Below are 18,596 nucleotides of genomic sequence, written 5' to 3' on the forward strand. Positions count from 1 at the left end.
GGGTGGCATGTGGGATCTTAGTTCCCCCACAAGGGATTGAACCAGCGCCCCCTGCATTGGAAGCATGGAGCCTTAACCACTGCACCTCCAGGAAAGTCCCCTGGCCAGACTACTTAAGGGCTCGCCCCTGCTCCCCACTGCTCTGTGTTATTTGACTTTGTGGCATGCACCGCCGCTGATCATTATCTTCTTGACTAGATAGTAGTAAGCTCGAGGAGAAAGGAGGTTTTTAAAGGGGCTCATGTCCAACTTCCCTGAGGTTCAGTGGTTAAGACTTTGCCCTTCCAAAGCAGAGGGCACAGGTTTGATTCCTGGTCAGGGAACTAGAGCCCACATTTAAACGGTAAGGTCTGGCATGCAAGTAAGTATGTATTGGACAGGTCAAATTGAGGTTTACAACCTAGAGATGGGACTGTTTTACAGACAAATCAACTGAGGCTGGTGGAATGATAGACTGCGTGGCCAGTGAGTGGCAGACAGGAGTGTGACTCAAGCCTGTTTGGCTCCCAAAATAGCTGGACATGATCATGACCACACCCAGCTTCCCAGATATCTTGAGACCCCTCCACCCTACCCACCCCCCATAGCAGATGGGTTTACACTTACGTTGGCACCGACAGGACCTGGGGGGCCCTTGTCACCCTTTAAACCAGTGGGTCCCTGAGGAGGAGATGATTCATAGTCAAGAGACCCCCAAAGGTAATTCACTGGTAGTCCAGTGGTTAGGACTCTGTGCTCTCATTGCTGAGAGTCTGGGCTCAATCCCTGGTCAGGAAACTAAGATCCACAGCCCCCATGACTTATGTCCCCAGAAAGAGAGAGACCCCCCCAAAGTGCCCGCAGGTCCTGTGTTTACTCTGGGGGGCTCAGAGTTCCCACCCCCTTCCCGGCACTGAGGTTCAGGGATCCATCCCTCCTCCATGGTCAGGGTGCTATGGCCGTGTCCCTCCTGAGACCCTCTTTCTTTCTCCACTTCACAGCCCTGCCAGGCACATGCAAACCATACTTACCAGGTCCCCAGGGGCTCCATGGGGACCAGGGAAACCTCTGGGTCCAGGTGGCCCTTCCTTCCCAAGGGGTCCCAGTGGTCCCACATCCCCCTGCAGGAGTCCAGGGGAGGGGAGTCAGACTGTGGAGGAGGGGGCGTCTCCCCTCAATCTGTGAGTCTGGGTCCCTCCCCCCAGGGTTGATGCTGAGCCTGGAGATGACACTGAGGCCATTCTGGGATCTTTGGGGTCACTCAACTGAGATGTCCCATGGGGTGGTGGTCTCACCTTGGCCCCCTCTCTGCCTTCCAGGCCCGGAAGACCTTGTTCACCAGGAGGTCCAGGGGGCCCTGGGGGTCCCCTCTCACCCAGAGGCCCTGCTTCTCCTGTCTTTCCCTAGAAAAGAAGAAGGCTCATCTTGAATGGAGGTGGCCTCGGGTAGTGGTTCTGTCTCGGATCACCACCTCCCCTCCCCCCAAATATCCCCGAACTGGTGCAAAACTGGGGAGACCTGTGGGATCCACTCTGACCTGAGGACCCACGACACCAGCTGGTCCAGGTGGGCCTGTCTGACCTTGGAAACCCTGAGGAGAAACATTGAAAGAAGGTGTCATGGGACTTCCCTGGTGCTCCGGTGGTTAAGACTGAGCATCCGCTGCAAGGGATGCAGGTTCCATTCCTGGTAAGCGAACTAAGATCCCACATGCCACAAGATGTGGCCAAAAAGGATTTTTTTTAATATAATATAAATGAAAAAAAAAATCATGGAGTGGAAGAAAAGAAGAGCCCAATAGGGTCAGGGGTCCGGGGTCAGAGGTCAAAGGGTTGCTCACCAATTCTCCTCTCTGTCCAGGGTGTCCAGGTAGCCCGTCTTTCCCCTGGGGGCCCTGAGGGACAAAGCGTGAGGGAGTTGAAACAAAATAAGGAGTTTCCCCACTGCCCGGCTCCCCTTCCCCCGAGTAGGATCTGCTCACTTACAGGGGGACCCTTTGGTCCAGAGAACCCAGGAGGACCTTGCAGACCTGGGAGGCCCTGAAACGGAAGCAGAAATCATTACAACATCCTTTCTGCTTTCCTCCCCCTCCCTCTGAGTCCCACCTAATGACAACAAGCATTTTGGGTGCTTCCTGCCGGCCAGGCAAGGGGTCAAGCATTCTACCTGCAGGAAGTCATTTCATTTGCCGCTGCAGCCCTTTGGGAGGGGGACTGTGGTTATTCTCATTTGGTAGAGAGAGAAACTGAGGCACGGGGAGGTTAGGTGACTCAGTCAAGGTCACAGAGCCAAGTGAGCAGCCAAGTTAAGACTTGAACTCACAGCTCTTGGATATCAGAGGCTCTTTCTGCTTCTTCATTATAATGTCTCCCTACCTTCTAGGCTTGTCTCCCACCCAGAATCTGACACACACACACACACATACACACACACACACTCACTCACTCACCTTTTCTCCAGGGAACCCAGGGGCTCCATCCTGGCCCACATCACCCTAGGATAGAATGAATTAGACTCAGGCTGCCGAACAAACTCAACAGGGATATGTTGGAAGGGATTTGGGGAGCCTGAACCAGAAGGCCTGTGTGGGGGTGCCTGACCACCCATCCTCCCCATACCTTAGGGCCCGGCTGCCCCGTGGCCCCTGGTTGTCCTCTATCTCCACGGGCACCCTGAAGAGAAGAGAAGCAAAGATTAGGAGGGAGAGGGTGGGGGAGCCCAGGAAATGAGGCAGAGTCCTTAGGGGCCCTTCTCTCTGTGACCACCCAAGGACCACCGGCATGCCAAGACTGTCTTCCCACCCACCTCTCCCCTCATCGCCCATCCTTCTGGCCCTGTCCCCATTTCCTTACTGGTGGTCCCCGCTCTCCTTCCAGGCCTGGCTGCCCGGCCTTCCCCTGGAATATAAATTGGGGTGAGGGGGAAGAAGGAGATGGTGATGGTGCAAAGACAGGATAGTAACACACAAATACACCCAGTCAGAGACCTGGAAAGATAGATCTTTCACAAGCCTTTCACTCACTCAAATACATAAACACAACTTACACACCCAACTATGAAAAGATGACAGACACCCAGTTATATTATGATTGCACCTACAGAGTCCACACCTAGAAGCATGTTCACTCACACAGACACCTGTTTATTTATCACGGCTGCATGGTATGCATACAGGATTGTGTACCGCCATGGCATGCAAGGGGTGACCACAGCTTCAAGATGACACATGGAGTTTTCATGTAATATGTTCCTTGCCCATGTGTCTACCCAATGTAATAAACACATATGTACATGGGCTCATGTGAGGACATGGTCTTGGTAAACACAGTAGTATACATGATGGGTGCATATACACAATATCCATTTACATAGCTACAGTGCACACATAGCCAAACAACACATGCATGTATACACAATCTCTCAGTTTCACAGAAACACATACACCTATGTGTGTTTCCCTATTCTTTCATACACATCGACATGCCCTCTCACACATTTATGCCCACAGTCACACAACATACGTGCAGCTGGTGCCCTTGTTCACCCAGTCACAATGCCCTAGGCTGCAGCATCCCAGCCCCACCTGCCTTGCACTGAAGGGCACGTAGGATGCACACGCATGCATGGACACATGGGCACGCATGCTGCAGTGCAGCTGGGATCACCTACATGTGCCTGCATTGCATGTGGCAGTGTGTGCACACACATGCTTCCAGACATAGACACAACCGCCTAGGGCCCCACCTGCTGTCACACACAGCCACACACACTCCTCCTCTCCTACAAGCCCCCCCCACCCCTAGATCATGACTCACCCGCTTCCCTTTTTCTCCTAATGGTCCCAGGGGTCCTGGAAAGCCAATAGACCCCTGAATCAAGAGAATGAAAGAGAAGAAATGGGGATGAGGAATGGGTGGTGGGCAATGTTAGTCCTCCATTTGGCCATCCCATCTTTTCAGGCATCTCCAAGTCATTGATTGCAGAGGCTTCTTTGGTCCCTCCAGTCCCAGCCTCCTCCAAGACAGCCCTCAGGCACCCTCTCCTCCTCTCTCCTCTTGCTCACTCCTTTCAGCCACACTGGCCTCTTTAATGCTACTCACATACCAGTACATTCCTGCCTCAGGGCCTTTGCACTGTCTGCCTCTACCTAAGTTTCTCTTCTCTCAGATCCCCTCCTCATCTAGATCTCATTCAGATGTCACCTCCTTCAAGAAGCCTCCCACCACCATCCTGGCCACCTCGTCCTCAAATCACACACTAACACATTTTTCTATTTTGTTTCCCCTATAATATTTGTCTTGAAATGACCTTGCTCACCTACTTACTTATTCAATGACTAGCACAATGCTCTGGTCCTAATCCCCACTGCCTGGCATATGGTGGGCACTTATTCAGTACTTATTAACTGACTCCAGTAGTTGTTTCTGCTTATCTTGGAGGCATCCTCCCTTGACCTGGGGGTGGGGGGAGACATCATAGGCTCCAATATCCCCTCTCACCCCCCATTGTGTTTTGAATCCTAGATCCATCACTGAACTAGCTGTGTGGCCCTAGACAAATGGCTTAACCTCTGTGAGCACCAGTCTCCTTTTTTGTAGCCTGGGGATATGAACAATACCTCCTTCACAAGGTTCTGGTTAGGACAGATGGGATGTGTGTACAAAGTGTCTTGTTTAGTTTTGGTTTTGTTACAAAGTACTTGGCACATAGTATGAGTTCAAGACATGTTATTTGTCATTGTTATTCATGCAATTACTAACTGCTATGAGCTGAATGTTTGTGCCCTCTAAAAATTCATATTTTGAATCTTCAGTCCCTAGTGTGATAATATTTGGAGGTGGGGACTTTGGGAAGTAAATAGGTCATGAGGGTGGGGGCCTCGTAAATAGGATTAGTGTCCTTACAAGAAGAAGAAACTAGACATACTGAGTTAAGTAAGTCAGACAAAGAAGGAGAAATTTTGTATGACATCCCTTATATATGGAATCTGAAAAGAAATGATACAAATAAACTTACTCGCAAAACAGAAAGAGACTCACAGAGTTAGAGAACCAACTTATGGTTGCCCCAAAGGAAGGATGGGGGAAGGGATAGCTAGGGACTTTGGGATGGACATGTACACACTGCTATATTTAAAATGGATAACCAACAAGGACCTACTGTATAGCACAGGGAACTCTGCTCAATGTTATGTGGCAGCCTGGATGGGAGGGGAGTTTGGGGGAGAATGGATACACGCATATGTATGACTGAGTCCCTTCATGGTTTACCTGAAACTAACACAACATTGTTAATTGGCTATACCCCAATACAAAGTAAAAAGAAAGGAGACTTTTTAAAGAAAAAGTCCTTTTCTTTTTAAAGAAAGGGGACTATATCTCTCTCAATCTCTCTCTCTGTCTCCTCTCTCCTTTGTTGTTTTTCAGTCGCTAAGTCACGTTCAACTTTTTGTGACCCTGTGGACTGTAGCAAGCCAGGCTTCCCTGTCCTTCACTATCGCCCAGAATTTGCTCAGATTCATGTCCATTGAGTAGGTGATGCCATCCAACAATCTCACCCTCTGCCGCCCCCTTCTCCTTCTGCCTTCAATCTTTCCCAGCATCAGGGCCTTTTCCTCCACTATGTGAGGACAAAGACAGAAAATGTTCATCTACAAACCAGGAAGAAAGCCCTCACAGAATCCAACCATGCTGGCGCTCTGATCTCAGACTTTTGGCCTCCAAAACAAATTTCTATGTTTAAAACATCCAGCCTAAGACATTTTTATTCTAGCAACCCAAAACTGACTTCAACTTAACTGATACATCTGGCCTCCTGTAATGTGTTCATTGCTTGATGCCCAAGGCACACTGCTCTGTCTTGGCTATGAGCCTTTGAATTTCTTTGAACTCCCAGGAATTTCTGCTCCAACAGGCTGAGTTCTGCTCCGAGTTTTGGTACCTTGAGTTGATTCCCAAACCTGTTTATAGCAGTTAACCTTGCCAATGGACTCATGTGATTTAATGAAAGCTTATGAAAACTGATGAAATGCAGAAAGGGAAAAGAAAGATATCTCTAAAGTCAAAGTTACATGGAAAAGACAAGAATTCCCTGGCAGTTCAGTGGTTAAGATGAAAATCTTTCACTGCCAGGGCCTGGGTTCAATTCCTGGTCTGGGAACTAAGATCCTGCAAACCACAGAGCTCAACCAAAAAAAAAAAAAAAAAGAGAGAGAGAGAGAGAGATGGAAAAGACTTAATATAAAGGAAAGCAATTAAAAAAAAAAAATCACTGTCAAATTAGGCATGCGCAAGATAACTATAGGGCTTCCCAGGTGGCGCTAGTAGTAAAGAACTCATCCATCAATGCAGGCGACAAAAGAGAGGCGGGTTCCATCCCTGGGTCTGGGAGATCCTCTAGAGAAGGGCATGGCAACCCATTCCAGCATTCTTGCCTGGAGAATCCCATGGACAGAGACTAGCGGGCCACAGTCCATGGGATTGAAACAAGTCAGACACAACTGAAGCACACACAAACGCAAGATAACTGTGCCAGAACAAGAAGCCAAAAGTATGGAATTCGAGGATTCTGTGCTCGGATTTCTTCTAAATGTCTTTGATTTTTCTGCTCTGCTTTATGTAAACAAAAACTACAAATCATCAGTGATGTAATACGGGTGTGGCTTAGGCAGAAAGACATGTCTTACCAATAGCCTCATCCATCAAAACATTGGCAGCCAAATGTACATTTTTACATAAATACATTCTAAGTTATAATTAATTCAAGATATGTAAGCTGCATGTTTTTTATGATTCTCCTCCTTCCTGACTTTTTGTTTGAGCCAACCTCAATCATACCAGTAAGAAGGGTCCTACAGATTTATTATCACCAAAATCATCAACATTATTATAATCAAATTGATGAGGTAGCTACTGCTCGTATCTTCTTTTTGCAACTGAGAAAATGGCTCAATAGACTTGTTCAAGTTGATTTAGCAGGTATTAGGGGGTGACTTACTCAAGGCCACTTAGCAGATAAGGCTGGGTATTTGAAACTAAGTTTGATGCCAAAGCCCACATCTTATTTTCAGTGCCCCATGAGGTGGTCAGTTCACACCCCCAGACCACAGCCTAGAATCCTAGATGTTAATCAGTCTCTAAACCCTACCCATGCCCACCACCCCCCTCCTAGCATCTGACCTTAGGGCCTGGACGTCCTGGATAACCTGGGAGACCCGGCACTCCAAGCTTGCCCTGCAGAGAGATTATAGGAAAAAAGTCAGAGATTGCAATTTTGGGGGTCAGTAGGAGAAGGGCAGAATGGCTGGGGCATGGTGGCAGAGGGAGGAGGGTGGGATCCAGGGAAACATGGGTTCAATTCCTGGTCCCTGCCTGCTAGGGGCATGTCCTTAGACAGCTCATTCAACCATTCCAAATCTCAGTTTACTTGTCTGTAGAATGGGGATAAAAAATGTCTATTGCCTGTAGTGGTTACAGAGATATAAATAAGATAGTGTGGATGGCATTGCTCTATCATCCTGAGCTGCAGAAGTGAAGAAGTGGAGAGCTTCCTAAAATTGGAGATAAAAGAACAGAAGGCTGAAGGCAAAGGGCCAGGGAGCATCTTGACTGCAGGAAGCTGGGGAAAGACTAGAGGGGGGTGATCAGGTCCACTCACCTTCTCCCCAGCAGAGCCTGGGGGCCCCTCCTCACCAGCCAGCCCCTCCTGCCCCTTTAGCCCTTCAGGACCATCCTCTCCCCGAGGACCTGGGGGTCCTGGTTGCCCCTGGAACAGAAAGGAGAAACCCTGATATCAGTCCTTCTTTGTCACCCCTGCCCCCTGTCTTTGCCCCAGTTCATCTCCTCCCTGTTTTTTCCCAAGTCCCCCAGATTCACCAGACCGCTCCTCTGGAGATCATCTTACCCGATCTCCTTTAAGCCCTGCATCACCCTTGAAGCCGGGGAAACCATCCTCTCCCTGGGTGGAAGACAGTACAGAGATCAGAAGTCAAGGCTTTCACGAAGGGGCAGAGTCAGAGCCTCATTATTAGGGTTCCCCTCTCCCAAGGAATCCCCTTCTTTCTCACCCTCTCTCCTTTCTCCCCCTGGAGGCCCCGGTTGCCAGAGGTACCCTGAAAAGAAAGAAGCTCTCAGTCCCCACGCTGCCCCCCACTTAAGAAGGGCCCTGAACTCAGTCCTCTGCCTGAAATAGCCAGGACAATCCCAAGAGGATGCAGGACTAGAGGGAGGGAGTAGGGAGCAGCCCCAGAGAAAATTATCTTGCCCCAACAGTCTACTAGTATGGTGTGCATGAGGTTGCATTTCCCCCGCCCCTTCTCACTGGCAGCCTCCCAAGGTCATCTGTGTGGGGGTGTGAAGGGAAGGCCAAATTTCCAAGTAATTGATTTCCATCTCCTAGGGACACTGTGTCCACAGTTCCTTCTGGCAGGAGAAAAGGGATGAACATTCCAGAAACCAACTTCATTCTAAAGGCGCAGGAATGTTTCCCATTGTGCTGGATACAGTGCGACTCTGTGCCTGGCAACAAGGGGAGTCTGTGCTTGGCTACAAGGAGACTGCTCAGTGCAAGCCCAGATGCTGCTCACATGGAATTCTTGGCTTGGGGCGTAAGAAAAGCTGCACTTGGCTACAGTGTAACTGAGCTCAGTGAGTTAAATGAAATTGTACTTAGATACACTAGAACTGTGTTTTGACAATAGCATGACTGTTTCCAGCCACAGGGAGACATACTATAATGGAATTCAGTGACTACAATGAAGTTATACTTGGATACAATGTAACTCTGTGTTTTGACAATATCAGGACTGTCTCTAGCCACAGGGCAATTCATTGACCACAATGTAACCGAATTTGACCGTAATTGTTTTCTGACCCTGGCTATAGTGTAACTAGACTCAGCGGAAACATAGCCTTCAACTCTGTGTAGAAAACCATGCCTTTCAATGGAACTCTGTTTGGACACCCACAGGACTTCGTGGCCAACTACAACATAACTACACCTCCTTGGTTATAAGGTAACTAAGCTTGTCTATAATGCAAAAATGTGAGGAGCTGGCTTTTGGCTACAACCAAACTCTGTTCTTAGACTACAGGTAATGGATACCTGTACTTGGCTACAAGGTAACTGGACTTAGCTACCACACAGATTTTAATGACAATGTCCCTACAGCTGGTCAACAGTGAATCTATTCAGTACAGCTCTCAACTAGTCCTAGCATTTCTAGGCTTGTAGATTGTATGGCTCTTGGCTTGAGTTTTTGTTGCTTTTGTTTGTTTTAATTAATTTATTTTTAATTGAAGGATACATGCTTTACAATGTTGTGTTGGTTTCTGCCATAGATCAACGTGAATCAGCCATGGGTATACAAATGTCCCCTCCCTCTTAAATTTCCCTCCCACTTCCCACCCCTTGCCACCCATCTAGGTTGTCACAGAGCACTATTTAAGCTCTCTGCATCAAACAGCACATTCCCACTGGCTATCTATTTGAGCTTTTAAAACAACCCTCTGCTTGATTATAATGTGTTGACCTGGGGATGTGATGTGTGCACTTAACAGTGAAATGGGTTCAGCTCGTTGCTCTCAACTACAAGGCGACAACTATGCTGTAATGTTACCCTTTGGCTGTTCAGCTTCAAAGTAGCACACACCCTACTTTATAGGGTCAGTCCCACCGCACCTTGCCCGGCAGGCTGATTCCTCTCTCACATGCTTGTAGAAGTGTCTGATGGAGCTGGCTTCCCAACGTCAGTGCTGAGGAATCAACCCTAACTGCAGGCCCCAAGCATCACTTACCTTCACACCCCGAGGTCCAGGATAGCCCGGAGGGCCTGCTGACCCTGCTGGACCCTGAGATGGAGATAAGATCAGTGTCAACCTGTTCTTCCCCCTCCATGTTCCCAGCACCCTCATCCCTCTTCTCATGAGACTCCTGGCCCTGCCTGCCAACCCCCATCCCCAAATCAGCCCCTCTTCAGGTCACTTACCTGGGCCCCTTTCTCTCCTGTTGGGCCCTCATGACCTGGGTGACCCTGGGAGAAAGACGTTCTGTGTTGTCAAAGACCTGATTTGCCATCTAAACTCCCAAGCCTCCCCCTTCTCCTTCCTCTTTCTCCCAGAATCTAGTTCTCACCGGAGGGCCTTCAGATCCTGGGAGGCCTGGAATTCCTGGGTTTCCAGGGGGACCCTGAAAGAAGATAAAAAATAGGGAGAGATACAGGGTCTCAGAGCCTGGCATTCCACCAGGAACATCCCTACTCAGACAGGCAGCTACCTCAAGGTTAGAGAAAAAAGCAGATCCTACTGGTCAAGCAATCTATTCTCAGCAATTCCAAACTTGCTGCATGACCCTGGACAAGCTGCCACCCCTCTCTGTGCCTCAGAAAGCCTCTGCTTCTGGGGGGAATTCAGGCAAGGGATATAAAAACAGTGTGAGAGACATGCTGGGATGGGGATGCTTCTTCCTTAGAAGCTGCTTCAACCCATAGTTCCACAAAAGAGGGGTGGGTCTACACAGGCATGTGGTGACCCCTTTATGTTGTGCAAACAGTTGATGAATCCAGAGAGGGGATCCTGGCCCAGCTAAGCCAGTCAGACTCTCTGCTGAAATTTTGGGGGAAGCGATACCTTGTCTCATAGAAACTATGATCAGATGGGTTTGGGTAAAGAAACTGTAAGATCCTAAGGAGCTGGGGACTGAAATAGTGACAGAGCAGCACAAGATTGTGTAGAAATAGAAGCTGGAGTAAGAACAGACTCAGATGGTAAAGAATCCACCAGCAACGCGCGAGACATGGGTTCGGTCTCTGGGTTGGGAAGGTCCCCTGGAGAAGAGAATGGCAAGCCACTCCAGTATTCTTGCCTGGAGAATCTTGTGGACAGAGGCACCTAGTGGGCTACAGTCCATGGAGTCAGAAAGAATCAGACATGACTGAGTGGCTAACATTTTCACTTTTTCAAGATGTATATAGAAACAGTCCTGTCTTCCAGGGGAGATGGAAACAGATGTGCAGAAGAACAAAGATGACACTGCAAGACCCCAGAGAAAGGGATTTCTTGGCCCATGAATCTTGGTAATACTTTCTGGCTGCTGAGAGATTCCCCCGTGTTTGATAATATCCCCTTGTACTCTAAACTTTGTGAAGGTCTATTTCTCACCATCAGCCCTTCTCCAACAATAACACTTGCTTACTCTGAGCTTGTTTAGGGAATGTTGCAATTGATCATTATCCATGGCCCCTTAAAAAGGAGCCCAATGGGAAGTTTTTCCTGCAGGCAGAGTTGAAGGAAGAAGACAGGATGGGGGAGGAGGGCTGTCACTCACCTTCTCCCCAGGAGTGCCGATGGGTCCCTGGGGGCCAGGAATTCCCTGGAGATATTTTAAAAGAGAGAGGGGAAAAGCATTAGAAAGAGACAGTGGGTGCAGAAGTCGGAGAAGCTAGGAATGGTCTATGACCTTCATGGACCACCACCACCACCCCCCTTATTGGAAAAATAGCTCAAACCTGGGAGCCAGGATTTCCCTGCTGTCCTGGGGGGCCTGGTTCTCCTGGAGGGCCCTGGGGAGAAAATGAGGATTCTGTGAAGCTGGAAGGGTTGTGGTGTTGAGGTGTCAGTGAAGTTGAAATGAGAGAAGGGGTCATGGGAGTGGCCAAGGATATGGGAGGTCATAGGGTCAGAGTGTCTGAAAGCATTAGGGGGACTTCCCTGGTGGTACGTGGATGGGAACCCACCAACCAATGCAGGGTTCAATCCCTGGTCCAGGAGGATTCCACAGCCGTGGGGCAACTGAGTCCATGCATGACAAGTACTAAGCCCGAACTCTAGAGCCCACGAGCTGCCAACTACTGAAGCCCGTGTGTCTAGAGCCTGTGCTTCGCAACAGGAGAAGCCGCCGCAATGAGAAGCCCACACACCACAGTGAAGAGTAGCCCTGGCTTGCCACATCTAGAGAAAGCCTGTGCCCAGCAATGAAAACCCAGCACAAACAAAAATTTAATTAATTCATTAATTTAAAAGAAAGCATCAGGTGGGACTTCCCTGGTGGCCCAGTGGTAAAGAATCCACCTGCCTGTGCAGGAGACACAGGTTGGATCCCTGATTTGGGAAGATCCCACATGGCAAGGAGCATCTAAGCCCATGCACCGCAACTATAGAGCCTGTGTGCTAGAGCCCGGTAGGCGTAACTACGGAGTCCACCTGCTGCACCTACTGCAGCCCATGCGCCTGGAGCCCGTCCGTGCTCTGCAACAAGACAAGCCACCACAATGAGAAGTCTGCGCACCGCAACTAGAGAGCAACCCCCACTTGCCGCAACTAGAAAAAAGCCCATGCAGCAACAAAGACTGAGTGCAGCCAAAAATCAAGAAAGCAAGCAAGCATCAGGTGTCGGAACACATACCACATTTCCTTTGGCACCTGGAGCACCATCACTTCCAATCACACCCTGGGGGAGGAGAGGGTGTGAGACCAGGGCAGGCACACGTGGTCTCAGCCTGAGTCTCAGCCTGCGTCTGAGACGCTGAGAAGCTCGGGGGGAACGGTGAGTGGGTCAGAGAAGCCAGGCAGCAAGGAATGGACACGCAGAGGAGATAAAGGTGAGGCAAGGACAAACAGGGATGTAGAAAGACAGCGATGTTCTCACCGGGCGTCCCAGGGGTCCGGGGGAGCCTCTAGGGCCAATCAGTCCTCGGGGGCCCTGCAAGGAAGCGGGAACTAATGTCAATCCAGCATCCCTGCTCTGAGGCCAGAGGAAGCCTGCCTCCCTCCTCTGTGTCGGACAAGCAGTCCAGGGGTCCCTCATACTCACCGGCTCCCCTGCCTGGCCAGTGGGCCCCGGAGGTCCCTCTGCTCCCTGTGGGAAAACGGCATCACTTGGGGAGGCAGGGATATAACCTTCAGAGAATCACCTTCCCTCATCTGGGCAGCCCCTTCCAGGGCATCTCAGAGTCAGAACTTGCGGCAGAGTCCAGCCAACTGGGTGTACGTGATTGGAAATTCAGGCCCGTGACCCCAGTCCTGGACCTGCAGTCCTGGGCCTCACCTCTGAACTCTAGCTGTTGTTTAGTCTCTAAGTCAAGTCTGACTCTTTTGTGACCCCACGGTCTCCAGGCTCCTCTGTCCCTGGGATTTCCCAGGCAAGAATACTGGAGTGGGTTGCCATTTCCTCCTCCAGGGGATCTTCCCCGACCCAGGGATGGAACCCATGTCTCCTGCATTGACAGGTGGATTCTTTACCGCTGAGCCATAGGGGGAGCCCAGGAACTCTAGTGCTAACCCCCAACTCTCCACCTGTCTTTTTGAGGCCCTGATGGGACCTCCTGACTCTCCAGTGCAGATCTTCACCCCTCCCCGTCTCCTGAATGCTCTATTTCCCTCATTCTGGCTTTCTGGCTTCCAAACCCCCTAACTTGCTTCCAAACTTACCTTCTGCCCATCCTCTCCCGGGGGACCAGGTTTCCCCACATAACCAAAGTCACCCTGCAGTGGGGAACACAGAGGGCCATTCAGAGTCAAAAGATGAGGGTAGAGACCAGCCCCAAGGAAGGGAGACGGGGTGTGAGGGGGGAGCACTCAGACACAGGGATGGAGGCTCTGATATTGAGGGTGAGTATCAGCTGGGGTGGGGGGGGGCTTGGATGTGGGGGAGGGGCCTCACACACTCACCCTTTGACCCTTCTCACCAGGCAGCCCTGGCAGGCCATCAAAGCCCCGATCGCCCTGCACAAAGAGACACCATCTGAGCCTTAAGTCCTCTATGCGCCAGTCCCTCCGAGTCCAATCCTGACCAAATCACCTACCTTAGGTCCCGTGGCGCCTGGGAGGCCCCGAGCCCCCTCTGCTCCAGGGCGGCCCTGTGGGGGAGGTGACATGGTCAAGATGTCACTGCCATGTACGGAGAGCCTTCCTCACGTAGTCCCCTCTGCTGGGGTTTCTCTAGGTACCAACTGAACCTCTCAAGTGTATCTCAAACCCATCCATTAGTCTTTACCCCTAGTGCCCTTTCTCTAGTCCAAGTTACTAGCATCACAAAAATTCCATCTTCAGGGAATTCCCTGGCAGTCCAGTGGCTGGGGCTCCATGCTTCCACTGCAGGGGGCAAGGGTTCCCTCTCTGGCTGGGGAACTAAGATCCCACATACCGCATGGCCAAAAAATAAAATGTTAAAAAAAAAAAAAGAGGACTTCCTTTTTGGTCCAGTGGTTGAGAATTGATCCCGGGTCCAGGAAGATCCAACATGCCACAGTGCAACTAAGCCTGTGTACCAGAACTACCGAGCCTGAGCTCTCGAGCCCATGAGCTACAACTACTGAAGCCCGTGGGCCGGAGAGCCTGTGCTCCGCAATGAGAGACGCCACCACAATGAGAAGCTTGTGCACCACAACTAGAGAGTAGCCCCTACTCACTGCAACTGGAAAAAGCCCTCCACAGCAGCGAAGACCCAGTGCAGTCAGAAAAATTACAAATAATTAATGTTTTAAAAAGAGAAGAAAGAGTATACTTTAAAAAAAAAAAAAGCCCCCATCTTCAGTCTCCATTAATCTTCTTGCTGTATGTTCCCCATGAAATGTTAATACTATCTGGAATTATCATTTCCCCCGATGGGCCAGTCTTGCCTTTTGCATGTGCTGTTCCTTTGCTGGGAATGCCCTTCCTCTCCTGTCTCCCTGGTTATCCCTCAAATCTCAGCTCAAGCATCATTCCTCTCTGGTCCTCCCTGATTCTGTGACTCAGCTTCCTCTGTCACCCTTGATGGCCACGGCAGTCCATAATCCTCAGTGGACCGCCACTCCTCGTCCTCAGCGTTCTGATCCCAACAATGACACCAGCAGACCCTGAGCACAGAGCACACGAGGCTCGTGTTGAGTGCTGAGAGATGGCTAAGGGATGACCTGAAGACCTACGAATCACTCACCATCTTTCCCTCTCGGCCAGGGGGTCCATGAGGTCCCTGAAGCCCTCGGGGACCCTAGAAGAGAAAGAGAAGGAGGCAGAAAAAGAATAACACAGAGTCAGGACTTTGTTTAAGTCATTCCCTGCTGTGTTCAGTCACTAAGTCATGTCTGACTCTTTGCGACCCCACGGACTTCAGCACACCAGGCTTCCTTGTCCTTCTGAATTTTACTCAAACTCATGTCCATAAAGTTTGTGATGCTATCCAACCATCTCATCCTCTGTTACCCCTTTCTCCTCCTGCCTTCAATCTTTCCCAACATCAGTATCTTTCCTAATGAGCTGGCTCTTAGAATTAGGTGGCCGAGTTATTGGAGTTTCAGCTTCAGGACCAGTCCTTTGAACAAATATTCAGGGTTGATTTCCTTTAGGATTGACTAGTTTGATCTCCTTGCTGTCCAAGGGACTCTCCAGCCCCACAATTTCAAACATCAAAAAGTCAATAATTCCAAGTGTATCACCAGTCCTTTTGCCATTTTCCCCAACTGGCATTTTATCCTGTAGCCGCGGCAGAAGACCCTTCCCATCCACCCTGCCCCTCACCCCACCAATCTCACCTGTGGCCCCATTTCCCCCATCTCTCCTTTCAGACCTGGATACCCAGGGAGACCCTTGGAGGAAGAAAGATAGGGTGATGTATTTAGAGGGAGTTTGAGTTAGAGTCATCTCCACAGGTGTGTCCCCTCTTCCATGCAGCCTCCTTACTCACCACGGGGCCTGGGCGTCCAGTGAGTCCCACCGGGCCAGGAGGGCCTTTCATAGACAGCTGGAGAGACAGAGGGGAACAGAGCCTCAGGTCTTCCACACCCCCACAAAATCATCGTCAAGAGTTAAATATCCACCTTCTCCTGACTGTTCACTGTCTCCCATCTTTGTCATTCTCCCAGTGCCCTCCCATTACCTCCTGACATGCGTGCTCAGCAGTATGCTCCTTCATGGCCAGTAGCCTGCCAGGCTCCTCTCTCCATGGAATTCTCCAGGTAAGAATACCTGAGTGGGTTGCAATTCCCTTCTCCAAGGAATCTTTCTGACCCAGAGACCAAGCCCACATCTCCTGAATTACACGCAGATTCTTTACTGCTGAGCCAACGGGGAAGCCCCACCCCCCCCCCAACAGTCCCTGGATTATCTCCCCTCACCTGAGCCTGTTGCAGGACTGCCTGAGCCTGTGCCTGCTGGAAGGATACTGGGGGTCCTTTGTGAGAGCCTCTTGCAAACTGGAACTAGAGGGCAACTAGTAGTGAGGGTAACTTCTACAAAAGGTCCCCACGTCCTGGGTCAGGACTCCACTCCCCAAGGCCCAACCTGTCTCCCTCTTACCGGTATCATGATCACAGTGCCTGGGAGACCCCGGATCCCATCGATGCCAGGGATGCCTGGGAGGCCAGCAGGGCCCTGAGAGAGGAAGAGAGACACAGAGGGATGGAGATAGAGAGATGGAGCAAAAGATAGGGGAAGGGGGGGACAGAGAGGAATAGAGAGATGGAGAGAGAGGCAGGGAGAGAAGACACAGAAGACAAGACAAACAGAAATGGAAGGAGGGAGGGAGAAAGTGATGAAAAGTGAAAGAGAGAGAAACAGAAAGGAAACAGGTGAAAGAGAGATGAGGAAACAGATACAGAGAGAAACAGATGGAAAACACTCAAGGATAGAGTCAGGAGAAAAGCAGGGGACAGCCCCACCCCCAGGATGGAAGAGGAGCCAGATGGCAATTCGCAAATGGGGAGAAAGATGAGCAGGAGGGGTCAGGGCCAGCCCCAAGGTGATGTCCCCAGCCCCAGCCATGCTCCCAACTTCAGCTCCACAGCTTGAAATCTCCCTTCCCCCGAAGGTTACATGCCAGAGAGACTCTCTTACCGGTAGACCACGGTCTCCAGGGAATCCTGGGGGACCAGGAGGGCCTGAGGGGCCAACCACCCCCTGTTGCGGACAGAGGAACAGAGGTCATGAGAAGTGCAAAGTCTGAGCCAAGGAGACTTGCAGCCCACCACTGACCTCGGCCCCGTGTTGACCTTCCAACCCCACCACTGAGCCACTCCTGGCCCCTCAATGCTATGCTGATCCATATAAAGCTCCAACTTTACCTCTCAACCCCCTTTTTTATTCATCTTTTCAGCCTCAAATATCTAAAAGTCTTTGAATGATCTGGCAACATTACACTCCAACTCCTCACCCCGGGAGATCAAACACCCCAACTGCAAGTAAAAGACAAGAAGAGGGGAATGCAGTCATGACTCACTCGGGGTCCCGGGGCTCCTGGGGGTCCTTCAAACTGCTGTCCCTGGGGGAGAAAGGAGTGTGACCCCCATTCTTGCCCATACCCCTGCAACTCTGCCAGCCCCAGACTCCTTACCTGTTCGACCACGGCCGGTTCTCCTTTTTCTCCTTTTTCTCCTTTTTCCCCAGCACCCTGGGGCAAGGGATGGAAAGAAAAGAGATGAGCCTGGAACTCAGACACAGAACTCTCAGCTAACTGACTTCACACCAAACACACACACATACACGCGTGCATGCATCCATGCATGCGTCCATGCATGCACAGTCCATTCTCTGAGCTGCCTCTGTTGTCCTTTCTTTTCTTCAACCAATATGTTTCAAGAAGCTCAGCTTCCAGTTTTGAGCTGACTGTGCTGCAGCAAGGTGAAGACCATGAACTCTGGGGCATGCTGTGGGATCTTAATCCTGGAACTGTCTCTCACTTATTCAACTTTTTCAACTTCTGCAGACTTATTCAACTCCTGCAGACTCACCTGCAAAGTTCATGGGTCAAAGCCTACTCTATACATCCCACGGGAGGCTGAAGAAGTTAAAACAATGCTTAGCACATCACAAGCACTCAGGGTAAGATGGTTAGGATTATTCACCTTCTTCCCTGTCCAACATCAAGGCTAGAACCTAGATGCCTCCCCTATCGGCAGTATTTTTCTAGACAATCTCCTCCAATCCCTGGACTATAGATAGAATCTCTCTGCTAATGAGTTCTAAGTCTTTATCTCCAGTCTAGACCATCCCTTGAGCTCCAGAACTTTCTAACCAATCACTTGCATTGACAACTGAACAAGGATTGCCAATTTGTCATTGTTGTTCTTTAGTCGCTCAGTCAAGTATGACTTTCTGGGACCCCATGGACCGTAGCCCCCACCAGGCACCTGTCTATGGGATTTTCCAGGCAAGAATATGGGAGAGGGTTGCCATTTCCTTCTCCAGGGGATCTTCCCAACCCAGTGATCAAATCAGCGTCTCCTGAACTGGCAGGTGGGTTCTTTACCACTGAACCACCAGGCAAGCCCGGTTGCCAATTTAGCACATCCAAAATAAGATCATTGACACTTTCCACCTGCTTCTCCTTCAGGCTTCCCCATCTTACTCAGTGGGGCCACCATGCATCTACCCAGTCATCTTAGTATCTTTCTTCATCTTCAGCAGCAAGAGCAAAAGCAGGCATGGTGCAAATCAGTCCACTTGTGTCTATCCACCCCCCCTGCCTCCGCCATGACCACCACTCTCATCCAGGTTACCACTTCCTATTTTGCATGTGTGTGTGTATTAATCGCTCAGACATGTCCTACTCTTTGCAACCCCGTGGACTGTAGCGGGCCAGGCTCTTCTCTCCATGGGATTCTCCTTTTGCATAGACCACTAGGTTCCCTGCTGCCCTTCTGGCTC

The 18,596-nt window shown here is 50.3% G+C and overlaps 1 protein-coding gene and 1 long non-coding RNA gene across 2 annotated transcripts in view; one reads left to right on the forward strand and one right to left on the reverse strand.

Annotated features, from left to right (window-relative positions):
• The window catches only part of COL5A3 (collagen type V alpha 3 chain), a 44,193-nt gene that overhangs the window by 15,322 nt on the left and 10,275 nt on the right, over window positions 1-18,596 (reverse strand). The window contains exons 9-41 of the mRNA XM_070464054.1: window positions 17,284-17,340; window positions 17,170-17,211; window positions 16,788-16,850; window positions 16,251-16,325; window positions 16,070-16,153; window positions 15,640-15,696; window positions 15,488-15,541; window positions 14,893-14,946; window positions 13,778-13,831; window positions 13,644-13,697; window positions 13,404-13,457; window positions 12,787-12,831; window positions 12,622-12,675; window positions 12,379-12,423; window positions 11,483-11,536; window positions 11,302-11,346; window positions 10,111-10,164; window positions 9,965-10,009; window positions 9,774-9,827; window positions 8,045-8,089; window positions 7,882-7,935; window positions 7,636-7,743; window positions 7,158-7,211; window positions 3,795-3,848; window positions 2,832-2,876; window positions 2,598-2,651; window positions 2,429-2,473; window positions 1,965-2,018; window positions 1,820-1,873; window positions 1,517-1,570; window positions 1,275-1,382; window positions 1,011-1,100; window positions 607-660 (exon numbers count right to left, since the gene is read on the reverse strand). Of these exons, the coding sequence (XP_070320155.1) occupies window positions 607-660; window positions 1,011-1,100; window positions 1,275-1,382; window positions 1,517-1,570; window positions 1,820-1,873; window positions 1,965-2,018; window positions 2,429-2,473; window positions 2,598-2,651; window positions 2,832-2,876; window positions 3,795-3,848; window positions 7,158-7,211; window positions 7,636-7,743; window positions 7,882-7,935; window positions 8,045-8,089; window positions 9,774-9,827; window positions 9,965-10,009; window positions 10,111-10,164; window positions 11,302-11,346; window positions 11,483-11,536; window positions 12,379-12,423; window positions 12,622-12,675; window positions 12,787-12,831; window positions 13,404-13,457; window positions 13,644-13,697; window positions 13,778-13,831; window positions 14,893-14,946; window positions 15,488-15,541; window positions 15,640-15,696; window positions 16,070-16,153; window positions 16,251-16,325; window positions 16,788-16,850; window positions 17,170-17,211; window positions 17,284-17,340 (1,917 nt within the window). The remainder of the gene's footprint in view (window positions 1-606; window positions 661-1,010; window positions 1,101-1,274; window positions 1,383-1,516; window positions 1,571-1,819; window positions 1,874-1,964; window positions 2,019-2,428; window positions 2,474-2,597; window positions 2,652-2,831; window positions 2,877-3,794; window positions 3,849-7,157; window positions 7,212-7,635; window positions 7,744-7,881; window positions 7,936-8,044; window positions 8,090-9,773; window positions 9,828-9,964; window positions 10,010-10,110; window positions 10,165-11,301; window positions 11,347-11,482; window positions 11,537-12,378; window positions 12,424-12,621; window positions 12,676-12,786; window positions 12,832-13,403; window positions 13,458-13,643; window positions 13,698-13,777; window positions 13,832-14,892; window positions 14,947-15,487; window positions 15,542-15,639; window positions 15,697-16,069; window positions 16,154-16,250; window positions 16,326-16,787; window positions 16,851-17,169; window positions 17,212-17,283; window positions 17,341-18,596) is intronic.
• LOC139033971 (uncharacterized) lies at window positions 8,744-17,290 on the forward strand. Its single transcript, XR_011486449.1, has 3 exons — window positions 8,744-8,992; window positions 15,818-15,910; window positions 16,762-17,290. It is a non-coding gene; the product is annotated as an uncharacterized lncRNA (long non-coding RNA).

This window comes from Odocoileus virginianus, chromosome 3, assembly GCF_023699985.2.
Source record: "Odocoileus virginianus isolate 20LAN1187 ecotype Illinois chromosome 3, Ovbor_1.2, whole genome shotgun sequence".
In the NCBI taxonomy this organism is placed as follows: domain Eukaryota; kingdom Metazoa; phylum Chordata; class Mammalia; order Artiodactyla; family Cervidae; genus Odocoileus; species Odocoileus virginianus.